This window comes from Myxocyprinus asiaticus, chromosome 42 (genome assembly GCF_019703515.2).
Source record: "Myxocyprinus asiaticus isolate MX2 ecotype Aquarium Trade chromosome 42, UBuf_Myxa_2, whole genome shotgun sequence".
In the NCBI taxonomy this organism is placed as follows: domain Eukaryota; kingdom Metazoa; phylum Chordata; class Actinopteri; order Cypriniformes; family Catostomidae; genus Myxocyprinus; species Myxocyprinus asiaticus.
This window is the reverse complement of record NC_059385.1, coordinates 28533280-28558401: the sequence shown is the minus strand read 5'-3', so window position 1 is coordinate 28558401 and position 25122 is coordinate 28533280. Positions and strand designations below refer to the sequence as shown.

Below are 25122 nucleotides of genomic sequence, written 5' to 3'. Positions count from 1 at the left end.
CCAATCAAAAAATGAATCAAGAAAATTATACTAAAATTGCTGCTTATACTTCCGGTTTCACACTGGAAATGTAAGGTCAAATCTTGCATAGTGGGATAAAATATTTAATGCAATGTGCTTTTCTTGTGTACTGCACATTTTGGCAAAAGTAGTGGGTCATTTGTGTATACCATGCAGTAAATTAAAAAAAATTGCATATTGTGTAAATATTGTGAAGAAATAAGTATGCATGTGGTATTGTATTATGCTGTTCTGAACATACAGTAGCCATAGTCACTGTTCGTAATTTTACATGATTTGACCTGAGATGTAGAGCAAATCTAGTATACACAAGTCAAGTCATTTTTATTTGTATAGTGCTTTTCACTACACACATCATTTCAAAGCAGCTTTACAGGTAATCATGCATTAACAAAAAATTATAAATTATAAAAAGTTATATCTATAAAGTCTTAGAGTGATCATTGTGTAAAATAAAATATTGAGTAAATATGACTGTAAATTGTGTAAAGAAATTAAATAATTTAATAATAATTGTATTTAGGACCCCTGTGAACAAGCTCTGTAACAAGTACTGTATATATACAGTTCTGCACACTCATATCCTGAGCATTCCTCTTGTAGTAAACTAAACATGTAGCAGACAGTTTGGTTTTGTCTAAATAATGCATAGAGGCAGTTGCACTGCATGATTTACACTCTTGTTTGGATTACTAAACACAGTTTCTAGAAGCAATTTTGCAAGACATTTTGCAAGATTTGGTAGAGATCCGGATGTTGCATAAATGTTTACCTCTTTTAACATCATCATATTTCACTGAACCAAGCCCTGATTTACTCACAAGTGTTCAGTATTTAAGCCACAGTACCACAGTATGTGGAGTAATTACAGACTATGATATTACAATAGCTGGACATGAACAACTGCACAAGGTAACTCATTCGTTTAATGTATTCATGGCTTTGGTTAATCTTGCTAAAAGATTTATTACTGTTAAATAATCAACATATACAGTTTAAACAGAATATGCAAAGTGTTAACATGTGTGAGATACACATTTATAAATTTACCATTGTCTCTCTCTTGTTTGTAGGATGAAAGCATTGCAAGCGATGGTACTGATGTTATTTGTCCTCTGTCTGCTCGTATGAATGTAACACATCATAAGAAAGTGTTTCACCGCTGTTCAAATGCACTTTGGATCGCATCATTTATATGTATAAATGTTCTCCATCAGAAAGGACTAAATATTAAATGAAACAAATGACAATAAAATGCAAAGTAATCTCTTCAGTAATCAAAATACTTTTTGAATGTAAATGTATTATCATTTTAAATTTTAAAACTAAATTTATAGTACTCTATTTTTGTAAAACAATATGCCAGTCTGCATGTACAGTCAGAAAAGGCTAATTACAGAGGAGTATAGACTCCTACAAACTTCAAAGTTTGACAAATATATGTCTGGTGTCTGTACATCAAGACATTGGCAAAATAACAAAAACAGATGTGTGATAAATCAGAAGGTTGTTTTTACCAAATCAAGACATATCTCCAGGTCTTGTAATTTAGACACCCCAACATCATAGCATTCCAGACAGTCAATGCATTGCTCTAAGATACAAATGCAAATGAGCAAAAACTGTTAAGGTATAAGGGTATATTTCTCTCTGTTGGAGCCTTCTGTGATTTATAGAAGAAAATCAGTTGGACAATACACTATAAACAGATGCCTTACAGATGGCCCTGTAATGGTAAGGTAAATGGCAATCTGAGGTATCATTCATGTCTGTTGGAAACGGTGCAGGACATGTTGCACACCAAGGTTTAATGCTTAGGATTAGGGATTTGTTCCAACCTGGTCTCGAAATCTGCATTTTGGTTCTGTATTTTTATGCCCACCCAGCCCACAATCTTAATATCTCACAAGCACCACCATGTGGTGAATGTTCATGCCCCGAAATGTTCATTCTGGCAAGCAACTTTTGTACTTCCAATGAAATAAGTGAAATGACATAATTTTGTTCTGTGTAGTGTTAGGGCCAGGAGGGTGTTATTATAATTAACAGGGCCAGTTCTACGGTCAGTGGATATTCAGGCTCAGCCCAGACCTCTGTGGATACATATAAGGCCATCCTTTGATGAAATATCGGAATATAATACACTTTACAATAAAAGTCTCTGAGATATAATTTACAGTATATAGTAGGCTAAATCTTTAAATATTACTGAAACTAAAAGGTCTGACTTTTTTGTCTCAGCTTTGGATACTTTTCAAGATACGAAATTAAAACCATAATTTGCGTAATTTTAACACTAAAACTCAAAAAACCCTGCTACATTTTTCTTTTTGGCTGTCATGTTCGAAGCACATTATGTTCAATTGACTGTTTTATTTCATTAATTCATAGAGTGCTTTAAGTTAGTTTAGCAGGCTGTAAATAGGCTAAAATAGGTACTTATGAGGAAAAAAAAATAGTTGCAGGATTTGCCAAAATTTGCAAAAATTATAGCGTTGTGTCTTTCTTAAAGAGTTTAGCAAAAAACAAATGTCCTGGCTTGTGACTTTAAGTTTGCAAATTCCATGACCACATCTGTATATTCCTCTTTTTGCTTTCAGGGTTACCTAAATGTTTGGTACTTACTGAATCTGAATGGAAAAACTCAACACAGTTTCCAATATATCAACAAGATAGGAATGTTGACCAGACACAATGCCTCAGTCATGTGTCACGAGCGCTCTTTTGTATGTGTGCACATACGCTTGAGAGCTGGAAAGCAGCTGCCAACAAGACAGTATTGAGCTGGTATTTGGTGTTATCAATACTGTAGAATGACAGGTATTGTTAATATATATATATATATATATTAACTCTATATACTGTATAAACAGTATATCTTAATATTAAAATATACCTATTGTTAAAAAATAAAGTAGCAAATAAAGTTTTAGCATCAACTTGAAACCGAAGCTCTGGTACTTCTAACATTATTACAAGATGATAAAAACATGTGGGGCTTTACAGAAAACATTTGTGGCTTAAGCCTTGGTATGAGCCAAGCCAATATTTCATTTGGATAATATTTGCTCATACCTCGCGCTTCGCAGTGTGTCGCGCATGCATTCAAATGTAGTTCGACCTTCGGCCACCAGGATAGTTTAGAAATTTGGAAAGCAAGAGAACGATTTTAGCAGACAAGAAATTTGACCTACTGTTGCTGATTTCCTGTGAGATCAGTCAATACCTAACCCCAAGTATGAGCAATTAGCATTAGCATTAGCAAACACCACTAAAAAATTGTGTAGTATAAAATTGCACTTTTCAAAAGTTAACATTTTAGACGAACTGACACTGTTGAATGGTGTACTGGATTTCTATTTGTCATTCTTTTCTAATTTAGCTTAGACTATGAGTGTGTTTACATGTATAATCATATAAAGATCATACTTAATAACCCAATAACTTAGTCACCCAGCAATGCTTAAATGTAAATTGTATTGGCAAATAACAATCGGCATACCTATGTTTTTGACCATTACCTTAATTTCTCTCTTCATATAAACACCTTTACTGGCATTCAGATGGCTTATTCAAGGGGTGCATATCTGTTTACATTTTGGAGGAGGAAAGCCAGATTATTTCCAATATAATATAAACAAGTTACTTGATCAAGTCTCAGTGTCTTGTGGTTGTCGCTTGTATTGCTGTTGTATTAGGAAACATACATTACTCATATAGGACAAACTTTATTCATAAATGATCAATAATAACATAGAGAAAATATATAATTACATTTATATTAACATTGTAAATAATTGTGCAATGAACAGTAAGACTGTTGAGATGAAACTGCTTCTAAACAAATTAGGCAGCACAGCTCGAGGGCTTGTGTAAACTGTAACTTTGTGCTCTGTAATTTGATTTCTAACTCACACTAAAATCAGGTGGAGAGAGTCACAAAGCACCATACAATTAATACAGTTGCATTCTTTACTGTCGACAGCCCGTTGAGGGTTTTGTGCTGATGGTTTACTTTGCAATGACAACAGTGACATCAGTTGTCTGGGTGGTCTCCTCATCCGAATTGCTCTCCTGGCTCTCAGTGCTCTGTGAGGAGTCGTCTTCACTGTCTGCAGCTCCAGGTGTGGTGGTGGTCTCCTCACTGCTCAGGCTGCCATCTGACTCCTCTGTCTCCTCCTGACTTGCACTTGCACTGGCGCTGTCACTGGGAGAGACACCAGCACTGGCCCCCTCGCTGTCAGACCCTTCGTTGACCTTGTTCCCAGCAGAAGCGATCTCATGGTTCCCCAGAGCTGCCTGGCGGTGGCTTGGCTCCATGTCCTCTTCTGTACCTCTGGCAGTGTTATCCATCTCAGGAGTGCTGGTGTCCTCCTCTTCCAATAGAACATCATGGACCTGAAGAGTCTGAGAACACAAACAACATCTTAGTTACAGTGATTCCAAGTGTTTTGTGCTAATAGACACTTGTTCAATTGTTTGTTTCTGCCTTGTGTGAGAAATGTTTGTATTCATTGAAGGTATGTATGTAGAACTTTTTGTTATGACTGTAATTTTTAGTTAGGGTTCTTCCAAATTTATCTGCTATACATATTTCTACATATGGGTTCTTCAATCTAGTCTCAAAGAATGAATGTTACTATAACCGCATTTTTGCAAACTGACTTTTATGTTCCTCATTGTACGTTTCGGTGCAGTTTTCTGGTGAAATTAACACCAGAGGCGCTACCACAACTGTGCGTTTTATTCACTTTCACAAAAATCACAAGTACAATGGCTGATTATGGCTTTAGTAACACTTATTTTTCACACTATTACTTACACACTGCTATGTTATGATATTGAAACACTTTTACTATAATACAGCATTTGAAAAACAATATATTTTAATGCTCATTTTACAGACCCACTTAAATTTACACACTTATTCCAATGTGATTAGCTTCCGCGGTAGCTCTCCTTCTAAAGTGTTGGATTTTGGACTCGGGAGTCCACAGTTTGAGCCCAGCTTAGCACGTAAGCTGACATGTGAAACAAAAATGTTATGGAAGTGACACAAAATAACGTTGTTGTTTAAGAAAATATGCTTTTCTTTTCGCATTTTGTTTTTGGACAGTATTGGTAAGGTTTATGTGTTGGTCATTTAATTTTAGATCACAATCGGTTAGGTTTATGTAAAAATATTAGGTTAAGGAGGTATGTTTTACTCATTAAAACCTCTATCTAATATTTACCTTAAAAACCTTGTCTAATTACGACACCATTCCACTCGCCTTCAGCATAGTTCATAGTTTCCTATGTTGGCTACTCCTTAATAAATGCTTCATATGTGTCCACTTTACATACAGGTATATTTGCATTGGTTACAAATGTTGTATAAGTGATATTAAGCATTTATAACATGTGCTGTAAAATGGCTCACTATTTGGCAGGTGTTGCATAAAAGTCTCCTTTTTTAAGCTTGTTGTTATAACTGCATATCAATGATTTATAATGCATTTAGAATGAATTTTTAAATGAGTTATTAGTCAGTAGTGAAACCCTTTATAAACCCTTAATAAAGGGAACCTTAATGTAAAGTGTTTCCAGCTTTACAAGCACTTTCCAAAGTAACCTTCACATTTTAATCATCTATTTACCTTGAACAGTTTAATCTCCTTTTCCACATCATTGACCCTCTGATCATCGTAGGTAGACATCTTCTTACTGACGACTGTCAAGCCGCCCAGCTTGTCACTGCTGTAGGACTTGTATGGGGAAGGGATTTTTTCAATGTCTTTTGCGTCCACATAGACAATAGATTTCTTGTAATCGCTTGGGTAGCCCAAGCTGTCTCCACGGCCAGTGTTGATGATCGGGCCCAGGGTGGGCTCCACTGTTGTTGGGATAGAGGTGGTCTCTATTTCCCCAGATTCACTCTCACTGGAATCAGTGTCCTAAAGGGACAATATATGTTAAAAATTGTTTCTCGTATCCCAGCATAATATGCAATAGGTAAGCCATTCCTAGTTGATTAAACCTATAACAGTACTAGTGACACTTAGTATCAAACACCACTGTACAGAATATAAAGTAATGTTAGCTTCTTTCCTACATATTGTTTAATGAATTGTTTAACAAGTGGACACATTGGTTCCACATGAAATTTATTTAGCCGGAAAAAACAAAATCAAGTATTTTTGCATAACCACTGTGACTCACGTTCTCCTCGTCCTTGTCATCTGTTTCAGATTCTTCGTCTGCATCCTACAAATGCAAGAAACATTGTTGAGACTGCGCAGATCACAGCGGGGTCACTGACAGCACGTCTAGACCAACACAAGGGTATTTTTAGAGTCTTCTGTCTTTTATTGGCTCTTGTGGGTGGACATGTGTGATGTGGTTTAGTGGATGAGTCTTTATTTACCTCAGTGTCATCTGCACTGTCCGTGCTCTCATCAGATTCTGTTGTCATGGTCTGAAAACCAAACAAATGCTTTGTTGTTAAAAATGCAATACTCACTGTAATGCTCATGTATGTGCTCATGGACTTGCATTTAAAAAGCTCAGAGATGGCAGTTTATGTCAATACTATGGCATTGTTCAGACAAGCAACCAAAAATTGACTTTTTGGCATATTTGACTAAAAAAGTGGTGGAAAAGTCTGATAACCGATTAATGGGCTGATAGTGTTTTAAAATCGATTTCTAGAAAAATGAATAAAATCCCAAAAGCAGTTTACTGTGCAACCAAAATCCCAATAATAACCAGAGAAATGAAGGTATGGTGCATAAGGCGGGACTTTTAAATATAAACAAGCCTGAAGACACCAGAGACTCTTATTTTGAAATGTTAGAGACAATGCTAAGTATTTAAGTATTTACCAAATGTAGCTTTTTATAGCTTATATTTTCACTAGATGAAGAGTTTTGTATGTAGATAGATGGAATAATAAAAAATAAAAAAAATGAGGGTAAAAAAATAAAATAACTATCGGCACAGATTTGTTTTAGATAACCGATAGTTCCAAAAAGCAACTATCAGCACAGACTAATGGTAAAACGTATATATCAGTCTGCCTTTACATCCTTTATTGACCACACTGTCTGAACAAACAAATTCGATTTCACTACTTGCAAAATGACAATTCCTAAAGATCGGACTTGAAAACCAAATCGGACTTGTGTGCAGTGTTGTACACTCAGTAATTTATTTCCTCATTTAAAAGTTTTACTTCTAAAGAAATAGTTATTTTGAAACATATGTATAAAATCATGACCACTCACATGAGATGAAGACTCCAGTCATATCAGTAACCTTATAAAAGCTCTTTTATTCTACATAAAAAGAATAAAGCCTCACGGGGCTTCACGTGACCATCTGAAAACTACTCGCTTAATCTCAGTAACTGCCCTGTTATTGGACACTTTCATTCATGGATTACATTAATCCAGGTTTACTGTGCATAGTGAATTTCTACAATGGCATTCGTAACTGAAAACTACTGTGTTTGAATGATGCAGCATCCATGCCATTAGGTGTTAGTGTAAGCCACTTCAACATACTTCAAAAAATTACTGAGTGCACCTTTAAAAAAATAAAAAAATAACACAGTTTTGATTTATTTTGGATTTTGTTTAGTCACAACATAATTCCCATAGTTCCATTTATGTTATTCCATAGTACTGATGATTTTACTATTATTCAAAATGTGAAAAAAAAAAAAAAAAGAAAAAAGAAAAAAAAATTATAATAAAGAATGAGTAAGTGTTTCAAAACTTTTGACCGGTAGTGTATATATTTAGACACTGCAGGCTTTTACCTGTGTAGGTTCTGCCTGAACCAGTTCAAGAGCATCTTTTCGTAGAATAGGAGCTGGCTGTATAAGAAAGATTTGTTACATTATTAATATTTGCAGATGAAGTGTTTTCCATGCTGTTTATGATCAAATTGAACACTTGCCCGTTGAACAACCACACGTTCTTCTGAGCTTTCGGAACTGCTAGCTGAACGCTTAACCTGAGGAAAATATGTAACGTTTATATTAGAAGACAGTATGGTAAGATAAAACTTTAATGGCCACATTTTGTGATTGAAATCAAAGTGAACTTACAGGTAGGCAGTAGACTGTGGCGATGAGGAGCATCAAAACAATAACAGCCTTCATTTTGTGTAAAATATACTAAAAAAATGGGGGAAGACAAATTATAAATCTTGCATAAATTTACAAAACTCTTGAAATCAAAATGGTCCCAATATACTTTATTAACATATGTTCCTGGTCTCATTGTGTACGATTGACCAGTGCACATGGTTCCAAATGCAAAAAAATGTTTGCCTCCTTCTACTTCTACTCAGCCGCTGAAATTATTTTTCTTTTTTGGCTAATGCCACAAAACACTTTTATTTTTCAACCCCTTCCCTCCAAGTACCTGTTATAGACCACTTTTCACAATCCAATCAGTTCACAATAGATGAAATCAAGTCCTGTTTTACATTGTTTTTGCCTTCGAATAGCCTTTTTCTCTTGGAAATACACAACATTTCAGAAGTAAAATGGGTTGCAAATGCAATGGATATTGATATTTAAGCTAAGGATTTAACTGTTAGAAAAACAGTTGGAAAGTTGTAGTCTCAGCTAGTGCATGGTACTAAAAAAACATTTTCCAAAGATGGTTGCCTCTGCTGTTTTAACATTAAAGTTCAAACTATAAACTGCCTTAAGAGTAGGTATTTTAGGTATTTGCACATTTACTTCATGGCAAACCAACTCTAAAGGAAGCATGCCTTTTTGGGGAGCTCAGAAACATGCAGGCAAATGCCAAAGGACTTCTTTACTAAGTACTACCAGTCCTAACCATGAAACATCTTGTTTATTTCAGCTCCAACAACATTACATAAAGTATAAGTTGAGGAAGTGCGTGTTTAGCTACACCTATAATGATCTCCACCAGTGTATAATTCAAGAAGTTAAATGTAGACGACGTTGCGGCCACAATCCCAAGAAACAGCACGCCTCTGACTCCAGATTTGGTTTCTCATTAGAATCTGCATTGCTGTAAGCCAAGGCCTAAAATGTGTGGCGTCGAAGGAAAAGCGAAGTAGGGTTTAAAACGCTAAGAGTGGCAGCATTTTGTTGAGGCTGCTTACAGATGTTATGGTGGCAGTTGTCGGTCAGCCAGTATTATTATTCTTTTGTATGGAACTTTAATTTAGTGGTTTGTTGCTGGAATAAATGAGTCAGTTGACAAATTAGTACAGCCTTTATGTGCCATAGCCACAACTTCCTCTTTCGTCTGTCAAGTTCATGTTAATCATCTCTGCCTGTAATTAACTGCAGTTGGAATCGTTAAAAGTCTCTATAACTTCAGAATTAATTTAATGCAGTCTTGTGCTTAGATTTAGGCTGAACAAGAACTGTATTTTCTGAACTTTGACACTTATTCTGCAAGAGCTGTATCTATTTATATATTCTTTTAATTGACAGTTAACCATATGAAAATGTGCAGGACCCAATCTTTTTGTGTGATCGGTATGTTTAAATAGATTGTACTGTAATTGACAACGAAAAAGTTGTTCTATGGAATATTTTACCTTTCAGAAAAACATGACATGATAATTGCAAACCATCAGGCAAGCAAAATGCTGTCCACGTTGGTTTTCTGAGTTCCCAACAATGCTAAGATCTGCTTCTACATCTTCAACATCTTAAAAAATTCATTAATAAGAGCTGTGACTTACCTAAGCCTTTCTACGTGAGAATCTGAAGGTTTTTTTAGGTTCTATGCAGATGATAGACTGAGGTCCTGTTTATCAAATCTTGAAATCTTGCTATGTTTGGATGTTATAGTGAGGGCTAGCTGCTGGTCGGCTTTTAAACACTGATCCCTCTGGAAGCAGCCAATGGCAGTGCAGCTTGTAATGTCATGAGGTTTACCACTGCTGTTCCACCTTTCTGCTCCCACTCTTCCTGTGGTTTGTATGACCAGGCAATGCAAACATTCACCACCAGGCATGACATGCAGAATAATAATAATAATAATAATAATAATAATAATAATAATAATATACAATCTGTATTGCTCTTGAGATCCCAGAGGCAGTTATGATGCTTGTTATGCTTAGTATGATGCATCTACAATGAATACATTCAATGTAAGTTAACTTAAAATTCTTGTATCATAAAGAAAGGCAAATACATTTTTGAAGACTTAATTACAGGGGGTTTAATGGACTTTAGCTGTAAAACAGAATGAAGTGTTAAGTGTATAATCACTTCAAACTTTACTAGGGAACAGTATGTCTCACAAAATCACAAAAAGGTCAGTTTATTTAAAATAAATTTTCATTTCACTGTTAGTCTAGTTTGCTAAGGCAAGCGTCACTATTGCTTCTGCTCATACTTAGGGTTAAGGATTTGAACACACACTGTACGCTAAATATTAAACTTTGACACATAACTTTAGATTGTCAGTGGACGATTTGTCGGACCCGAATAGTGCCATAGGAATCTATTGCTCTATGCAAAAGCTTGTTTGGAACGAACATTCGCTTGGTGTATGAATAGGCCTTTACGTTGAAGTAGGGACCAGAGCCATATATAAAAAATATCTTAGAGACTTGGGGGTGGCTTCTTTTGAGTTAGACCCATCTAGCATCCACCCAGGATGTCCTAGAATCCCCCTAGCAACAACCTAGAACACCCTAACAACTGCATAGCCATGCCCTGGCAACCACCCAGAACACTCTAACATCATGACGGCAACTTTTGCACAGGCAAGCAGCACTCATTTGTTCTTAAAATCTAGTTGGATTATTTATCATTCACTAATAAGTTGACTTTACTCAACTGGTTGAGTAAACTCATTCCCTCAGCTGAATTGGGTAATAGAGTCTCCAAAACTTGTGTAAAGAAGTTCACTTAACTTAGTGTTCATATAGAATGAACTTAACTATTTAAGTTAAGGTACTACAGATGCAAGTAGACAACTCAGATTTGCTATTTAAATATTGTTGTTTCTACTTGTTTCTTCTAATTTTGGTTGAATTGACTCAAATTTAGATCATACAATAACATCTTAAATTAAGAGTATTATAACAATTCAAGGTTAATTAGATTTAGCCGACAGATTTAGCCTTAACATAATAGTTCATGTTGATATAGACTACATTTTGGTGAGCTTTATGGACATTGCATTGTTTTTCACACAAAAAGTTAGAAAAACATTTCACATTTTATTTTGAGGAGGATGACACAATGTCATAACACGATCACATGATTTTCTCCTTCCTCTGTATCATTCTATGATTCACAGTCTGTTAGTAGCATGGCAAATGCTCGGAATTTAGTCATGTACTGTTTGGAAATAGAACAGTAAATTAAAAATTGCTGCCTCTCAGGTGGCCTTACATGTTATTCTGTGCATAGATGTATAGTGTTATAGTACTGTATGTTAAACAATACTGGGACAAGAAGGAGACCAGACAATTTAGCTACTGTACAATTATTCACCATTAACTAGCAGCACATGAACGTTAATAAGCCCCTCTAAGTGATAGTTAGTGTTACAGCATTCATGATTTGCTGCGCTCTTGCGGAGTGTACCTCAGGGCAGCAATTAAAAAGACTGAATTTCAATGCTAATGATTGACAGACAGCCTACAGACTTGAAACATAATATCACTTACATAAAATGGTAGAATGATTCTTATATAGAGGTAAGACAAATATTCATAGAGATTTTAAAGGTGCAAGTAAAGACATCATAAAACAAAGCTACATAAGACATACTAATCGTAGGTTGTCATATAGAAAAGTTGAGAACAAATGTGTCAAGACATGCTGTATTGGACTGCCATATTACATAAGAAGTGAAATGTTTTTAATTTATTCACTCAGGCTAATGTTGTAGGAGGAGAGAAGTCTATAGTTTGTGTCTGGAATTTTCAAATCTAAAAATAAGCACATTGCTGTCATGCTTGGCGGTAAAACTGTCTGTGGCTCACGGATGTATTAACTAAAAAACTCAGAGAAAACACCATTATACCACAATATTACAGAAACTTTCCCAGTTCTGAAAATAATAATCACGCAGATGGTGTGCTCTCACACCACATAGTGTCATGCGTATTTTGTTGATTCTTGTATTTCATGTCTTTTATTTTGAAAATTCTAGTTCTTGGTTCCCTAGTCATGCGATTCCTGTTTTCCCTCCATGTTCATGTGTCTTGTTTTCATTTTTTTATTGTTTAATTATCTTGTTTAGAGTTCTGTTTGTTCATTGGTTTGTTCTCCCATGTCCATGTATTTAAACCCTTATGTTTTCCATTGTCCTTTGTCAAGAATTGTTGATGTAGGTTGGTTCATAGTCATGCCATGTTAAAGTCAAGTCAAGTTCATGTTTTGTTTTTGTTTCATGTTTATGTTAGGGTTTATTGGATTTCACGTTTATTAATAAATTGCACTTGGGTTCTTATCATCATCATCGCCTTCATCATCATCATTGCCAGCAGCCCATCATTACAGAAACACTTGACCAAACAATGAACCCAGCAATCCAGCTCCTCCGCCTACGTCAGGGGAATCGTCCCCTGGAGGATTATGGGGAGGACTTCTGCGCTCTGGCCTGCCGGGTGGACTTCAGTGAGGTTGCCCACAAAGACTGTTTCCGATTTGGACTAAATGAGCCTATCTCCAATTTAATGCCTGGTGGTCACAGTTCCCTCAGCCTCGCTCAGTATATCGACCTTGCTCTGCAGATCACTGGTTCTACTTTCACTGTGGGGGAGGTGGATGCCGAGCCAGCGTTCCACGACATGGCCGCCGAGTCAGCATTCCACGTCATGGCCGCCAAGCCAGAGTTTCACGTCATGGCCGCCAAGCCAGAGTTTCACGTCATGGCCGCCAAGCCAGAGTTTCTCGTCATGGTCGCTGAGCTAGCGGCATCTTTTGTCTCTGCAACGCCTGAGCCTGCTCCATGCCACGTCACAGCAACGCCTGAGCCTGCTCCATGCCACGTCACAGCCACGCCTGAGCCTGCTCCATGCCACGTCACAGACACGCCTGAGCCTGCTCCATGCCACGTCACAGCCACGCCTGAGCCTGCTCCATGCCACGTCACAGCCACGCCTGAGCCTGCTCCATGCCACGTCACAGCCACGCCTGAGCCTGCTCCATGCCACATCACAGCCACGTCTGAGCCTGCTCCATGCCACGTCACAGCCACGCTTGAGCCTGTTCCATGCCACGTCACGTCCACCTCTGAGCAGTCGGACCTGGAGATGGTTCCCACCCTTGTACCCACCCTTAGTTCTCCTGAGCAGGCAAGGGGAACTTTCAACCCTCCGACCCCGCCTGGATCCTCCGAGCCCTGAACTCCGCCTTGGCCAGTCGGTCCCTCGACTCTGTGTTCCCTCAGCTCCACTGTGGTCCTTCAGCCTGTCGGCTTTGCCGGGGTCCCTCGTCCCTCCGGCTCCTCCTTGGTCTGTCAGTCACCTGGCTCTGCCTTGGCTCTCCGATCCTCTGGCTGCGCCTCATCCCTCCGATCTATCAGCTCCACCGGGGACCTCCTTCCCTACGGCTCCACCTTGGTCCTCAGTCCCCCAGCTCCCTACAGAACTTTGAGTTTATGCCATGTTTTATGTGTTTTGTTCATATATTGGGACATCTGGAGCCACCCCTTAGTGGGGGGATATGTCATGTGTATTTTGTTGATTCTTGTATTTCATGTCTTTTATTTTGAAAATTCTAGTTCTTGGTTCCCTAGTCATGTGATTCCTGTTTTCCCTCCATGTTCATGTGTCTTGTTTTCATTGGTTTATTGTTTAATTATCTGTGCACCTTTGTATGAAATCTGGCAATTTCAAGCACTGAATAGCCTTCATTCCTCAAAAGAATGATTGACTGACAAGTTTCGTGAGAAAATGTTTCTTTTTTGCCATTTTTGGCCTAATATCATCCCTTAAGACATGCCAGTCTATTGCATAATGTGGCAACTCAAAGACACAAAGACAATGTTAAGCTTCATTTAATGAACCAAATAGCTTTCAGCTGTGTTTCATATAATGGCAAGTGATTTTCTAGTACCAAATTAGCAATTTACATTTACATTTATTCATTTGGCAGACACTTTTATCCAAAGCAACTTACAAAAGAGGAAAACATAAGCGAATCATCTTAAGGAGACAGTGGTATGAAAAGTGCTGTATTACAAAGTTTCACTAGCACCATAATAGTATTCAAAACAGAATAAAGTGCAACAGGAATTTTTTTTTTTTTTAATGACTGGTTAAGTGCTCATGGAAAAGATGTGTTTTTAGTCGTTTTTTGAAGACAGAGAGCTTCACGGATGGAGTTGGGAAGGTTGTTCCACCAACGTGGTACGATGAAGCTGAAAGTCCGGGAAAGTGTTTTGGTGCCTCTTTGTGTTGGTACAACAAGGCAACATTCCTTAGCTGACCGCAAGCTTCTAGTGGGCGCGTAGCTCTGCATAAATAATTTTAGGTATGCTGGAGCAGACCCAGTGACTGTTCTATATGCCAGCATCAGAGCCTTGAATTTGATACGTGCATCAACCGGCAGCCAGTGGAGAGAGACAAGGAGTGGTGTAACATGTGCTCTCTTTGGTTCATTAAAGACCAGACGTGCTGCTGCATTCTGGATCATTTGCAGGGGTCTAATTGCACATGCAGGGAGGCCTGCAACAAGAGCGTTACAGTAGTCCAGTCTAGTTATGACAAGTGACTGGACAAGCAGTTGTGTGGCATGTTCAGAAAGGAAGGGTCTTATCTTCCTGATATTGATAATTTAGCATGATTACTCAAGGATAAGTTTTTGGAGTGATGGCTGCTGGAAATGGGGCCTGTTTAGATTTGATCAAAAATGACTTTTTTCAAATAGTGATGGTGCTGTTTTTACATCAGTAATGTCCTGTCTATACTTTTTGATCAATTGAATGCCACTTTGGTGAATTAAAGTACCAATTTCCTTCCAAAACAGCAAAATCTGTACATTATTCCAAACTTTTGGCTGCCAATGTATTAAAAATGGTTAATGCATGTAAAAAATAGTGAAGACATGTTTTCCACAGTTTTTTTTTTCACTGATTGAATTTCATTTATATGCACAAATATACAACTGCACAGTAATAAAATGCATTTTAATGTCATTTGTTTTAGCCTAAGCCCTGTTATCTCATTTTCTGTGATACTGTGTCATTTTTTTTATTTGTATAATAGCTTTTAGTGGTAACAACTCTTTGTAATTTTGGGAATGTGTGAACCTTCAGTACTTTGCTTTCACAATGCACACAAACCCCTATCCATGAACCCCGTGTGTGAACAGAACAGGATGTCATCCATTCACTCTGAAGCACACACAGACCATGTAGGCTGTTTCTTTAGCAAAATCATCACAATAATATCCCAGCCCTACACAACAGTCTGGGTTGCTTCTTTGCAGGTAATTTGTATTCTCTTTGTATTCTAACAAATATTTTTTTTCTATCATTCAGTAGAATGCATTATTCGTTTTGAAGTCATTATTCATGCCTTTTCAAATAAGGTGTTTTTCACACAACACCAAAACCAAGCCAGCCATGATGTGACAAATTTCAAGCAACAAGTTATTTGTCTGTCCAAAATAAAAGCAAAAATGCTGCATGACATGACAATCAGAAGATATTTGTTGTTTAATAAACAGAAATGTGAAAAATACTTGTTCGAGCAATGAGACTTCATTGTGGGCAGGGCAACCAAACAAACAAAATGTGTTGGTGCTCATTTCATTAACATGGAAAGACGTTCATCATTTGTAGCTTTGTCACAGTGTAACTCCAGTCTAGTCACACTGCAGCGACAAGAGGTCAAAAGTTGTGCTGCTGAAATGTATCTTTGTTTACCGACATTCGAAACCACTGCCTCCTGTGGCTGAAGCAGGAAGTGTTGTAGAGTTGAAATGTCCACTGGGTGTCAGTAAATGGGAGTTGTGTTTAATTGTAAATGGTATAATACAGTCATCCGGAATGCATATATTAATCCTACTTCCTCACCCAAACCCCAACCCAAACCTAGCTGTCAATGGAGTCATTTTAAAAAAGCAATACATTAAAAAAAAGAACCAGTGTGTCGGAGCGAACACAATTACTTATTGGTTTTCATGGGATCAGAACCCACACCTCAAAGATTGCATGTTAAACACACTATCAGTAACGTCACAGGGAAAGGTGAACCTGTTTGAACTGATGCAAAATGATGTCTGTTGCACACGCTTTTCAGTAATTCAGGAGACAACGGATGGCACTTGTCAGTAGTTGAGCAGTATGGGGTTGATTTCAGGGTAACATGAACATTCAGAAGCAGCATTGTCAATTTCATGTGTGATCATGTTGGTAGCTGTTGATTGAGTGCATGACAAAGCTCATAAATGTGGTCTGCATTAATTTGCATAAAATTATATTCCACTCAACTTGTCACCATAAATTGCCAATTCTCATTGAAATTGAATGACTCTTGGTTGCTTTGTTGCTACAAATTGATGTCAGTGTAAACGGCCCTTTATCAAGAATCAAGGTTAGTATTAGAAAACATGTTGTACCAAATGTATCACTGCTTGAACTGAGAAAGCCATTACAAGTTACTTGCTTACAATAGGGATGCTACATGTGACTCCAAGACAGACAAAGAATTATGGCTGTCCAGTGACATTTCAATGTTACCGCAAAGTCTGCGTGTGGTGATCATCTTTCCACAATGAACTCAGTGAAGCATGCAGTAAAACTTATTTCTAATCAGTTCAGTCTTTGCTTCTGTACTGCGGTTCGGTGGCTGTGGAAATTAAGTAAAGAAATGCCACATTGCTTTAATTCAGCCCTGATCCACAACAGTACTTTATGAAGTTGATGTCACCCTTTACAAGACTTAAACCCTTGGAGTTCCAACTTGAGCACCATTAAACAAGCCCCAAACCATTAATCTCTGAGGTCAATCTTTTTGGAAATATTTTGTAGGAGTACATTACCTATATGAATTATGCATACTCAGGCATGCTTTTCAAAGGACTGCTGGATTAAACTATCATCTTCTGTATTGTTAAAACTATATACGGCCATTAATAAATGGTAACCAATAACAGATGTGGTCTAGATTACACTATTTTACAACAGGAGAATAACGTGATCAAGACCTGCAAACATTTTATGGTTAAGGCAATGGAATATCTGCATAAGCCACTCAATGTGGGAAAATATGGCCTGTAATGCAGATAAAGTCAGGGCTGGATTATAGACCACTGGAACCCAAGAGTTCAGGAAGGTGAACTCTAGGGCCCTCAGCGCAGTGTGAGCTGACCACTAGGGACCCTAGTCCCTTGTCATACACCTGTCAGCCACAACATTAAAACAACACCCTTATGCCACCAAAAATGCACCAACCCGCATCTCAGAATAGCATTCTGAGATGCTATTCTTCTCACCACAGTTGTACAGAGCGGTAATCTGAGTTACAGTAGTCTTTGTCAGTTCAAACCAGTCTGGCCATTCTCTGTTGACCTCTCTCATCAACATGGCATTTCCGTCCACAGAACTGCTGCTCACTGGATGTTTTTTGTTTTTGGCATCATTCTGAGTAAATTCTAGAGACTGTTGTTTGTGAAAATCCCAGGAGCAGTTGCAGAAATACCCAAACCAGCCCATCTGGCACCAACAATCATGCCATGATCCAAATCACTGAAATCAAATTTTTTTCTTAACTGAAGCTCCTGACATGCATCTGAATTATTTTATGCACTGCACTGCTGCCACACAATTGGCTGATTAGATAATCGCATGGATGATTATTTTGTGCCAGACGGGCTGGTTTGAGTATTTCTGTAACTGCTGATCTCCTGGGATTTTCACACACAACAGCCTCTAGAATTTACTCAGAATGGTGCCAAAAACAAGAAACATCCAGTGAGCGGCAGTTCTGTGGACGGAAATGCCTTGTTGATGAGAGAGGACAACAGACAATGGCCAGACTGGTTAGAACCGACAAAGTGTATGGTAACTCAGATAACCACTCTGTACAATTGTGTTGAGAAGAATAGCATCTTAGAATGGCACTGTTTTGCCAGCACAAGGGGGACCTACATAATATTAGGCAGGTGGTTTTAATGTTGTGGCTGATCAGGTTATACAGCGTGAGCTGATCACTACAGCCCCCGGTTACCCAGAGCATTCAGATTCCGAGCTCCTGGGCTGCTTGACGCAGACAGCATTAGCTGACCACTTCAGACTGATCTCACTATGAATTCTGTAGGTCAAAAGTTTTTCAACTGAACTTGGTCTGTGCTTACCAGAATTCGAACCACTGCTCTCAGTGGCTGGAAGTGATGTTCAGAAAGGGCACATGTGAGCTCCAGTTTCCAGGTGAAATGTCCTGAATCGGTTTTGAATCTGAAGTGCCAGAATGCCGTTTCATACCATTCCTCCCCAATTGAACCCCTGCCTAACCCAAAATCCCAACCATAAACCTAACCGTCAGTGGAGTAACAATTTATTTTTGGAGGGAAAATGAAACCTTCGAAGCATGCTCGTCATTGATTTTCTGGACGGGATTACTTCCTGGTTTCTGTGGACCCAGAAGGATGCCTTGGAGGATGTTTGCAGAACATTTTAAGTTGCTGTGTGACCATGTTGACCCCTAGGGGCCTCTTTTGTCACCTGATGTTATCCTAACTTCCTTTTCTTTTTTTAGCCATATCGGCCCTTGTTGTGGTGCCCAGGGGCCTTGCCATGATCCATCCCTGTATATAGTCGTAAGCTACAGTATATATATATATGTCAGGTAATGTATTTCCATATGTAAGAGTTATAAAAAAATTGGCATCATATGTTAACTGCCAAGTGTGTAGGTTTAAGTGGTAGGTTCTTAACCCATAGGTTCAGCAGACATGTGAAATACATGCTCAGCTTCCTGTCAGGGGAACTCAGACATAAAATTCTGTCTGGATCAATTTAGGCATTACATTTTTGGGGAATTCTTGGAAAGATTCTGAGTTTTGCCAACCTAGGAGGTGATGTGAAAACATAAACAGGAAGTTATATAACAGCTACATCTTTTTGAAATTTGAGGATAGCAGACTGTGAAACTGCATTGACTATACAGTACCACTGTAAATGAGGGTAATTTGTCTGAAACAGAATCGCCTACACTTGGTATGTCCCAATAGCGTTTTCATCTATAGTATGGAAAACGAATATAAAGACATATGTGGTAATGGGCATGCAGCTTAGATTTAAGATAATATACATTGCATCTTGAATCCTTCACCAAATGTGTGTGAACATGTACACACATTTAATATAATTTGTAGTTGTTTCTGTAAATTATATAACATTGTTTGGGACATGGAATGGGGAAAATATGTTATATACTTGCCTTTCCCACTTTAGATGCAGTTTGAACATTAAAAAAACCCAAACGTTTTTACTGTCGAGATCCAACAGTAACAAAATAATAAAATTAATCTTGTGGAAACTTCTTAAAACAAAGGAACCTCTCGTCCATCAACAAAACAACTTGACTCTGTTTGACTGCAAAAACTGGGACAGGCCTTTGAACAACAGTTTATTAGATTAAAAAGGGATTGTTTTTTCATGCCTTTTAACTTTTTGGATTGAACATTTAAAATCAGCTTGAAACAGTTTTCACAATCCATTTTCATTCTGTAATGTGACATTTTTCAGAGTAAAACAATATTGAACATGAAAAAAAATTAAGATTGCAACTTGATTTTCTGCACTGGAAATTGATTGTATCACAGAAGTGTTCTCTATTTGACAGAGTGGAGCAAGTTTATACATTTTTGAAAGATTACAAAGGCAAACATTTTTCCTTGGAATGATATGCTTTGATGAATTGTTCACAATAAGGCCAGGAACATGTATTAAGAAGTTTAACAGGGACAATTTTGATATTATGTTTATGGATAAAGGTTGTGTATTTATTTGTGCTAAATAAATATAAATATGTTGGTCACACTTGATATTAGGTGTCTTTACTATGTGCTAATATTAAAATACATACAATACAATGTATTTACTGTGTAACTACATGCTGTTCTGCAAAATTCTCATTGATTCACATTTGTTGCTACTGAGGTTGAAGCACAGGTAGGTTTAGGAGTAGGGGTAGGTTTAGGGGTTAGAGTTAGATTTTAGGGTAATGGTTGGGTTAGGTTTAAGGTTAAGGCTAAAAGTGTAACTACAAATGTCATTATGGACTACACTCTTAAAATGGAATACATAGACTATCAATTAATTGACAACAAAAGCCTACATCAGCCAACTAACAAAGGACAATGTATCTATGTGAACTTCTGCATTTAATCCAGGATGGACTTCAAAGACATTACTCATTAATCTTACAGTTCTTACAAAATCTTGTTGTTTAAACACTGGCCCTTAACACTTACTTAGTTTTCTCATTTTAAACCATGACTTGCACTACACTTAAAAAAAAAACAACTAATATTGGCATTATATTCATGCTGTTTAGCCAGAGGGGAACTGGCCCCACAGTGAGCCTTGTTCTCCAACAAGGTTATTTTTCTCCATTAACCAATATCTTATGGAGTTTTGTGTTCCTTGCCACAGTATCCTTTGGCTTGCTCACTAGGGTTCTAGATGCAATTATTATTTACTTATCTAATTACTTATTTTTAGACACAATTAACAAATTTTATTTAATTTTTTTATCAAACTGCACAATGATGATTCTAAGACTTTATAGATATTAGTTTCATTTTCTGTTACAGCATGATTTTCTGTAAAGCTGCTTTGAAACGATGTGTGTTGTGGAAAGTGCTATACAAATATAAATGACTTGACTCATTAAATTCAGGTACTCTAAATGTAAGTACAATGCAAAAACAAGTAAGTACATAATAAGTACATTGTATCAAATGCTTATTTACACAGTAGTTAAAGACACCTAAACTAAAGTGGGACCGATCTTTCTTTTTTAATTGTATAGATAATGATTAATAAATAAATTATTGAATAACATATCTAATTGTATAATTTTCAGTGTTTCACTTAAAAGTTTCTGTTCTGTGATCTATTCTATCAACAACCAACAAAAGTATTGTGTTTTTACACTTTATCATATTTATTGTTGTATCAGTGATCAGTTTTTGTAACATAACTGCAATCAGAGCTCCATAAATTTACGAAAACCAACAGTTTTGCAGTAAATTGTCCTGTTTCAGCCAGAAAAACGTGACAGGGCACATGTCTTTCGTGCAGCCTTTGTTTTCACTCATCCCACATGTCTCTGGTTTAGTGTGTGTTGGGATGTTATACAGTCTACTGTATTTTGATTTCCACCCTCATTTTCCACCATGACTAGAGAACCATACTTCCTGTTTCATGGACTGTGCTGACTTCTTCAAAAGCAGGTCGGAGTTCCACTGTGTCACTGTGCATTGACAAAACTACAGGTATAACAAGTCTACAAAATCACTTGCCAAGAAACAGAAATTTAGCAATAACAAATTTGATTGATATTTAAATGATTTCATATATACTGTAGAACCTGAAAGAATGGGTAGAAACCATAGATGTTACAATATTAACTTTTTGGCAGTTAGTAATAGTGTACCACCTATGTAGTCTGTATCAGTTCATACCCAGGGTGGAAATAGTTTAGAAGATACAATTCCTGTCTGGTATTATGGTTTCAGGACGGTGTCTCAAATAGTTGCTCAAGTGCTTAGCTCATGATTAGACTCCATGAGTAATCATGAATAAGATGTTGTAAGAATGTTATTTTTGGGGTAAGTCACAACACATCTTTAGTGAAAGCAATTTATGCACTACTTTTAGAAATCATCTAATACAAGGAAGTGCCCTTTGGTGTAACTGAAAACTTTGGTGAAAATTTGCAAAAGGATGTGTACTAACAACATGTTTCATATTGTGAAAATCATTCATAATGAAGTGGGCAACTAATCTTTTAATGTTTATCATAATGATTGGAATAAAAAGTAATTAAAACAAGGGGCTTTGCAGAACTACTATTGGACAAACTATGGCAATGCAATTTCAGAAATGACACCGGCATTACTGCCATTGTTAGCATATATTAGCATTTCTCACTGGATGGGCCCTATTTTTAGAGCACTAGCGCTAAGCACAATGCCAAAAGTCATACATGCAAAGTCAATGGGCATGGCCATGATGTTTTGGGATTTCTAGGCGCAAGTGGGTTTGGCGAAATTGTGCTTGAAAAGTGCTAAGGGGCCGGGTCAAGAGCAGTTTAATTCTGAGGTTCTCCTCTGATTATTGCGCCATCTGCATCTAACAAAGAAAGCGCATTCATATGAAGTTGGTAGTGTAAATGGACAGTATGCAATGAATTTGAAGAATAGAAATATGGACTTACCATCTTTTGTGCATTAAATGTGTCCTTGTTGAATGTCAGGCATATTTCTACAGTGGCACACTCAAGGAATCTGTGCCCCTGGTCACGCTTCTTTTACATGCATGGAAAATGTGATTCTCATAGGGAATTGTATTTACACTCCATTAAATTACAGAGAATGTAAGTATTATTAATAATTTTCATCTACTGACACACAAATCATGGCTAGTTTTAACAGTTATTGTATCGGCATGCACTTCACTTCTACCTGTCGATTTTGATTTTTAACAAATAAATTCATTTACTGAAGCACAAAAAAAATCAAAATTCAAATTACACTTCTAACAAAACGAAAATATAATCAAAATAACAAAGTTGTCAAAAAAATAAGAAAAATAAAAAATAAAAAATCATACCAAATACATTTTAATCTCTCCAACTTCTTCCACCGGCCCCTTTTGCAGTGACTTAAAAATTACTCTATGACAACAGGTGGAATAATACAAATACAAATTTGATCATAAATAAAATGGTAAATATAATAATAATGATGATAATAATAATAATAATAATAAACCATAATAATAAACCATAATAATAATAATAATAATAATAATAATAATAATAATAATAGAAAAATAAACCATTACCTATAGATAGTTTAACACAAATCTCATACAATTTTGTTTCATAAAATGGCTACAACAATAATTGTCAGAGACATAATTTCATGTCACATTATACTGTATTTTCAGAGTTTGGACATGAACTTTTTTACTACCTGCTGTTGGAATCTCCAAACTGCAAATGTAGGAACTGAATTTAGACTTGGCGCTGAAAACAGATGTGATTCTCAAACGTCTTACATAATGAACTATTTGCAGGAAAATAGCAAATTTGCCTTCTTGAAGAAAAAAAGTTTTCAGCTAACGACCCTGCATCAGTGTGGAGTGGCATGAAACAACTTAAGAATTACAGGACTCCTACCCCCGACCATGTGGTGGACCAACAACTGGCTGATGACCTGAATGTGTTATACTATAGATCCAAAAGACACAATCTCACACCCCACACCCGCTCTGACCTTCACTTCACACAAACACCAACACCTCCTGCAGCCCCCCTCCTCCCACCTCCTGCTACTCAACCTGCACTTAAGATCTGTGAAGATGATGTGTGCCGTGACTTTCGAAAACAAAAGATAAGGAAGCTTCAGGCCCAGATGGTGTTTCACCCACGTGTCTTATATCCTGTGCTAACCATCTGGCCCCCATCTTCACACAGATCTTCAATAGATCACTGTGCAGTGTGAAGTCCCATACTGCTTCAAATGCTCAATCATCATTCCTGTCCCAAAGAAACCCAAAATCACAGGACTTAACGACTACAGACCAGTCGCCCTGACGTCTGTGGTCATGAAATCATTTGAGAAATCATTTGACTTGTGTTGGCCCAGCTGAAGGACATCACTGGACCCTTTCTAGATCCCCTTCAATTTGCTTATTGAGCAAACAGGTCTGTGGATGATGCAGTCAACATGGGATTGCATCATATCCTGCAACATCTGGACAGACCAGGGACATATGCAAGGATCCTTTTTGTGGACTTCAGTTTGGCTTTCAACACCATCAAACCAGCTATCACATTGTGATAAAGGCCCAGCAGAGTTTGAACTTCCTTCACCAGTTGAGGAAGTTCAACCTGCCACAGGTGCTGCTGATACAGTTTTACTCAGCAGTCACTGAGTCTGTCCTCTGCACTTCAATATCTGTCTGGTTTGGTTCAGCTACGTAATCGGATATCAGAAGACTACAAAGGACAGTTCGGACTGCTGAGAGGATTATTGGTTGCCCCCTGCCCTCCCTTCAAGAACTATACACTTCCAGAGTGAGGAAAAAGGCTGGAAAAATCACTCTGGACCCCACTCACCCTGCCCACTACCTTTTTGAACTGTTGCCTTCTGGCCGACGCTTCAGAGCTCTGAGCACCAGAACCATCAGGCACAGGAACAGGTTTTTCCCTCAGGCTATCCATCTCATGAACAGTTAAAACTGCCCCATTGAGCAATAATTAATGTGCAATATACAGCTTAGTCTTTTTATATTATCCAACACATCCAACTTCTTCTGCCGTTACATACATACATATATATTGTGTATTGTGTATTCTCTATATACTTTATTTTCTTTTCAATATTTATTTATTTTTTATTCAATTTGTAAATATTTTTTAAAAGTCTTGTTGCATTGTTGTGTACTGGAAGCTCCTGTCACCAAGACAAATTCCTTGTATGTGTAAGCATACTTGGCAATAAAGCTCATTCTGATTCTGATTCTGATTCTTTCTCTCTTTGGACTGTTGTAATCCATCCCTCTCTATTTTTCCTCTTTTTTCAAATTTATGGAAACACAATAGTGGATTTTTTTCTGTTGCCGATGGAGCAAATGGGAACGCTAAAATAATATTTGCTGTAGTCTCCCGCAGCCAGGAGCAGCCAATGAAGATGCATAATTATACATTTTTATATTAATAATAATATATATTTTTTTACAATTAATAATAAATAATTATTGTTTATATAATCTGATAATAATAATAATTGTGCTTATATGGGTATTTTGGAAAGTCTGTGCAATATCCTAAAGATAAGGTACGTAGATTTACAACTGCTAGTTCAGCTAGCAAGTTTACTTATCTTTTCAGACTATAAACATTACAATG

The 25122-nt window shown here is 37.2% G+C and overlaps 2 protein-coding genes across 3 annotated transcripts in view; one reads left to right on the top strand and one right to left on the bottom strand.

The window, feature by feature from the left end:
- Positions 1 to 3733: 3733 nt before the first annotated feature.
- Positions 3734 to 9884, bottom strand: LOC127432648 (dentin sialophosphoprotein-like). Its single transcript, XM_051683970.1, has 8 exons — positions 9742 to 9884; positions 8114 to 8182; positions 7959 to 8019; positions 7823 to 7875; positions 6428 to 6478; positions 6223 to 6267; positions 5661 to 5957; positions 3734 to 4428 (listed from the first exon to the last, which is right to left on the bottom strand). The coding sequence occupies exons 2-8, from the start codon at positions 8165 to 8167 to the stop codon at positions 4033 to 4035; spliced, it is 957 nt and encodes a 318-aa protein (XP_051539930.1). The 5' UTR covers positions 8168 to 8182; positions 9742 to 9884; the 3' UTR covers positions 3734 to 4032.
- The window catches only part of LOC127432654 (magnetosome-associated protein MamJ-like), a 37807-nt gene continuing 18896 nt past the window's right edge, over positions 6212 to 25122 (top strand). Inside the window, exons 1-2 of one of the 2 annotated variants that reach the window (XM_051683991.1) lie at positions 6212 to 6345; positions 12430 to 15167. In XM_051683991.1, coding sequence (XP_051539951.1) covers positions 12544 to 13374 — 831 coding nt within the window. In that variant the 5' untranslated portion in view covers positions 6212 to 6345; positions 12430 to 12543 and the 3' untranslated portion in view covers positions 13375 to 15167. Of the gene's footprint in view, positions 6346 to 12429; positions 15168 to 25122 lie in introns of those variants that run through there. The other variant, XR_007895776.1, reaches the window with a different exon arrangement.

What these genes read in the sequence shown, in the direction of transcription:
- LOC127432648 (XM_051683970.1), bottom strand. Translation starts at nt 8,167, where the DNA reads ATGAAGGCTGTTATTGTTTTGATGCTCCTCATCGCCACAGTCTACTGC. An exon ending in CCACAGTCTACTGCCTACCT is followed by an intron (nt 8,020 to 8,113) that starts GTAAGTTCACTT and finishes TATTTTCCTCAG; the next exon opens with GTTAAGCGTTCAGCTAGCAG. An exon ending in TGTGGTTGTTCAACGGGCAA is followed by an intron (nt 7,876 to 7,958) that starts GTGTTCAATTTG and finishes TTATACAGCCAG; the next exon opens with CTCCTATTCTACGAAAAGAT.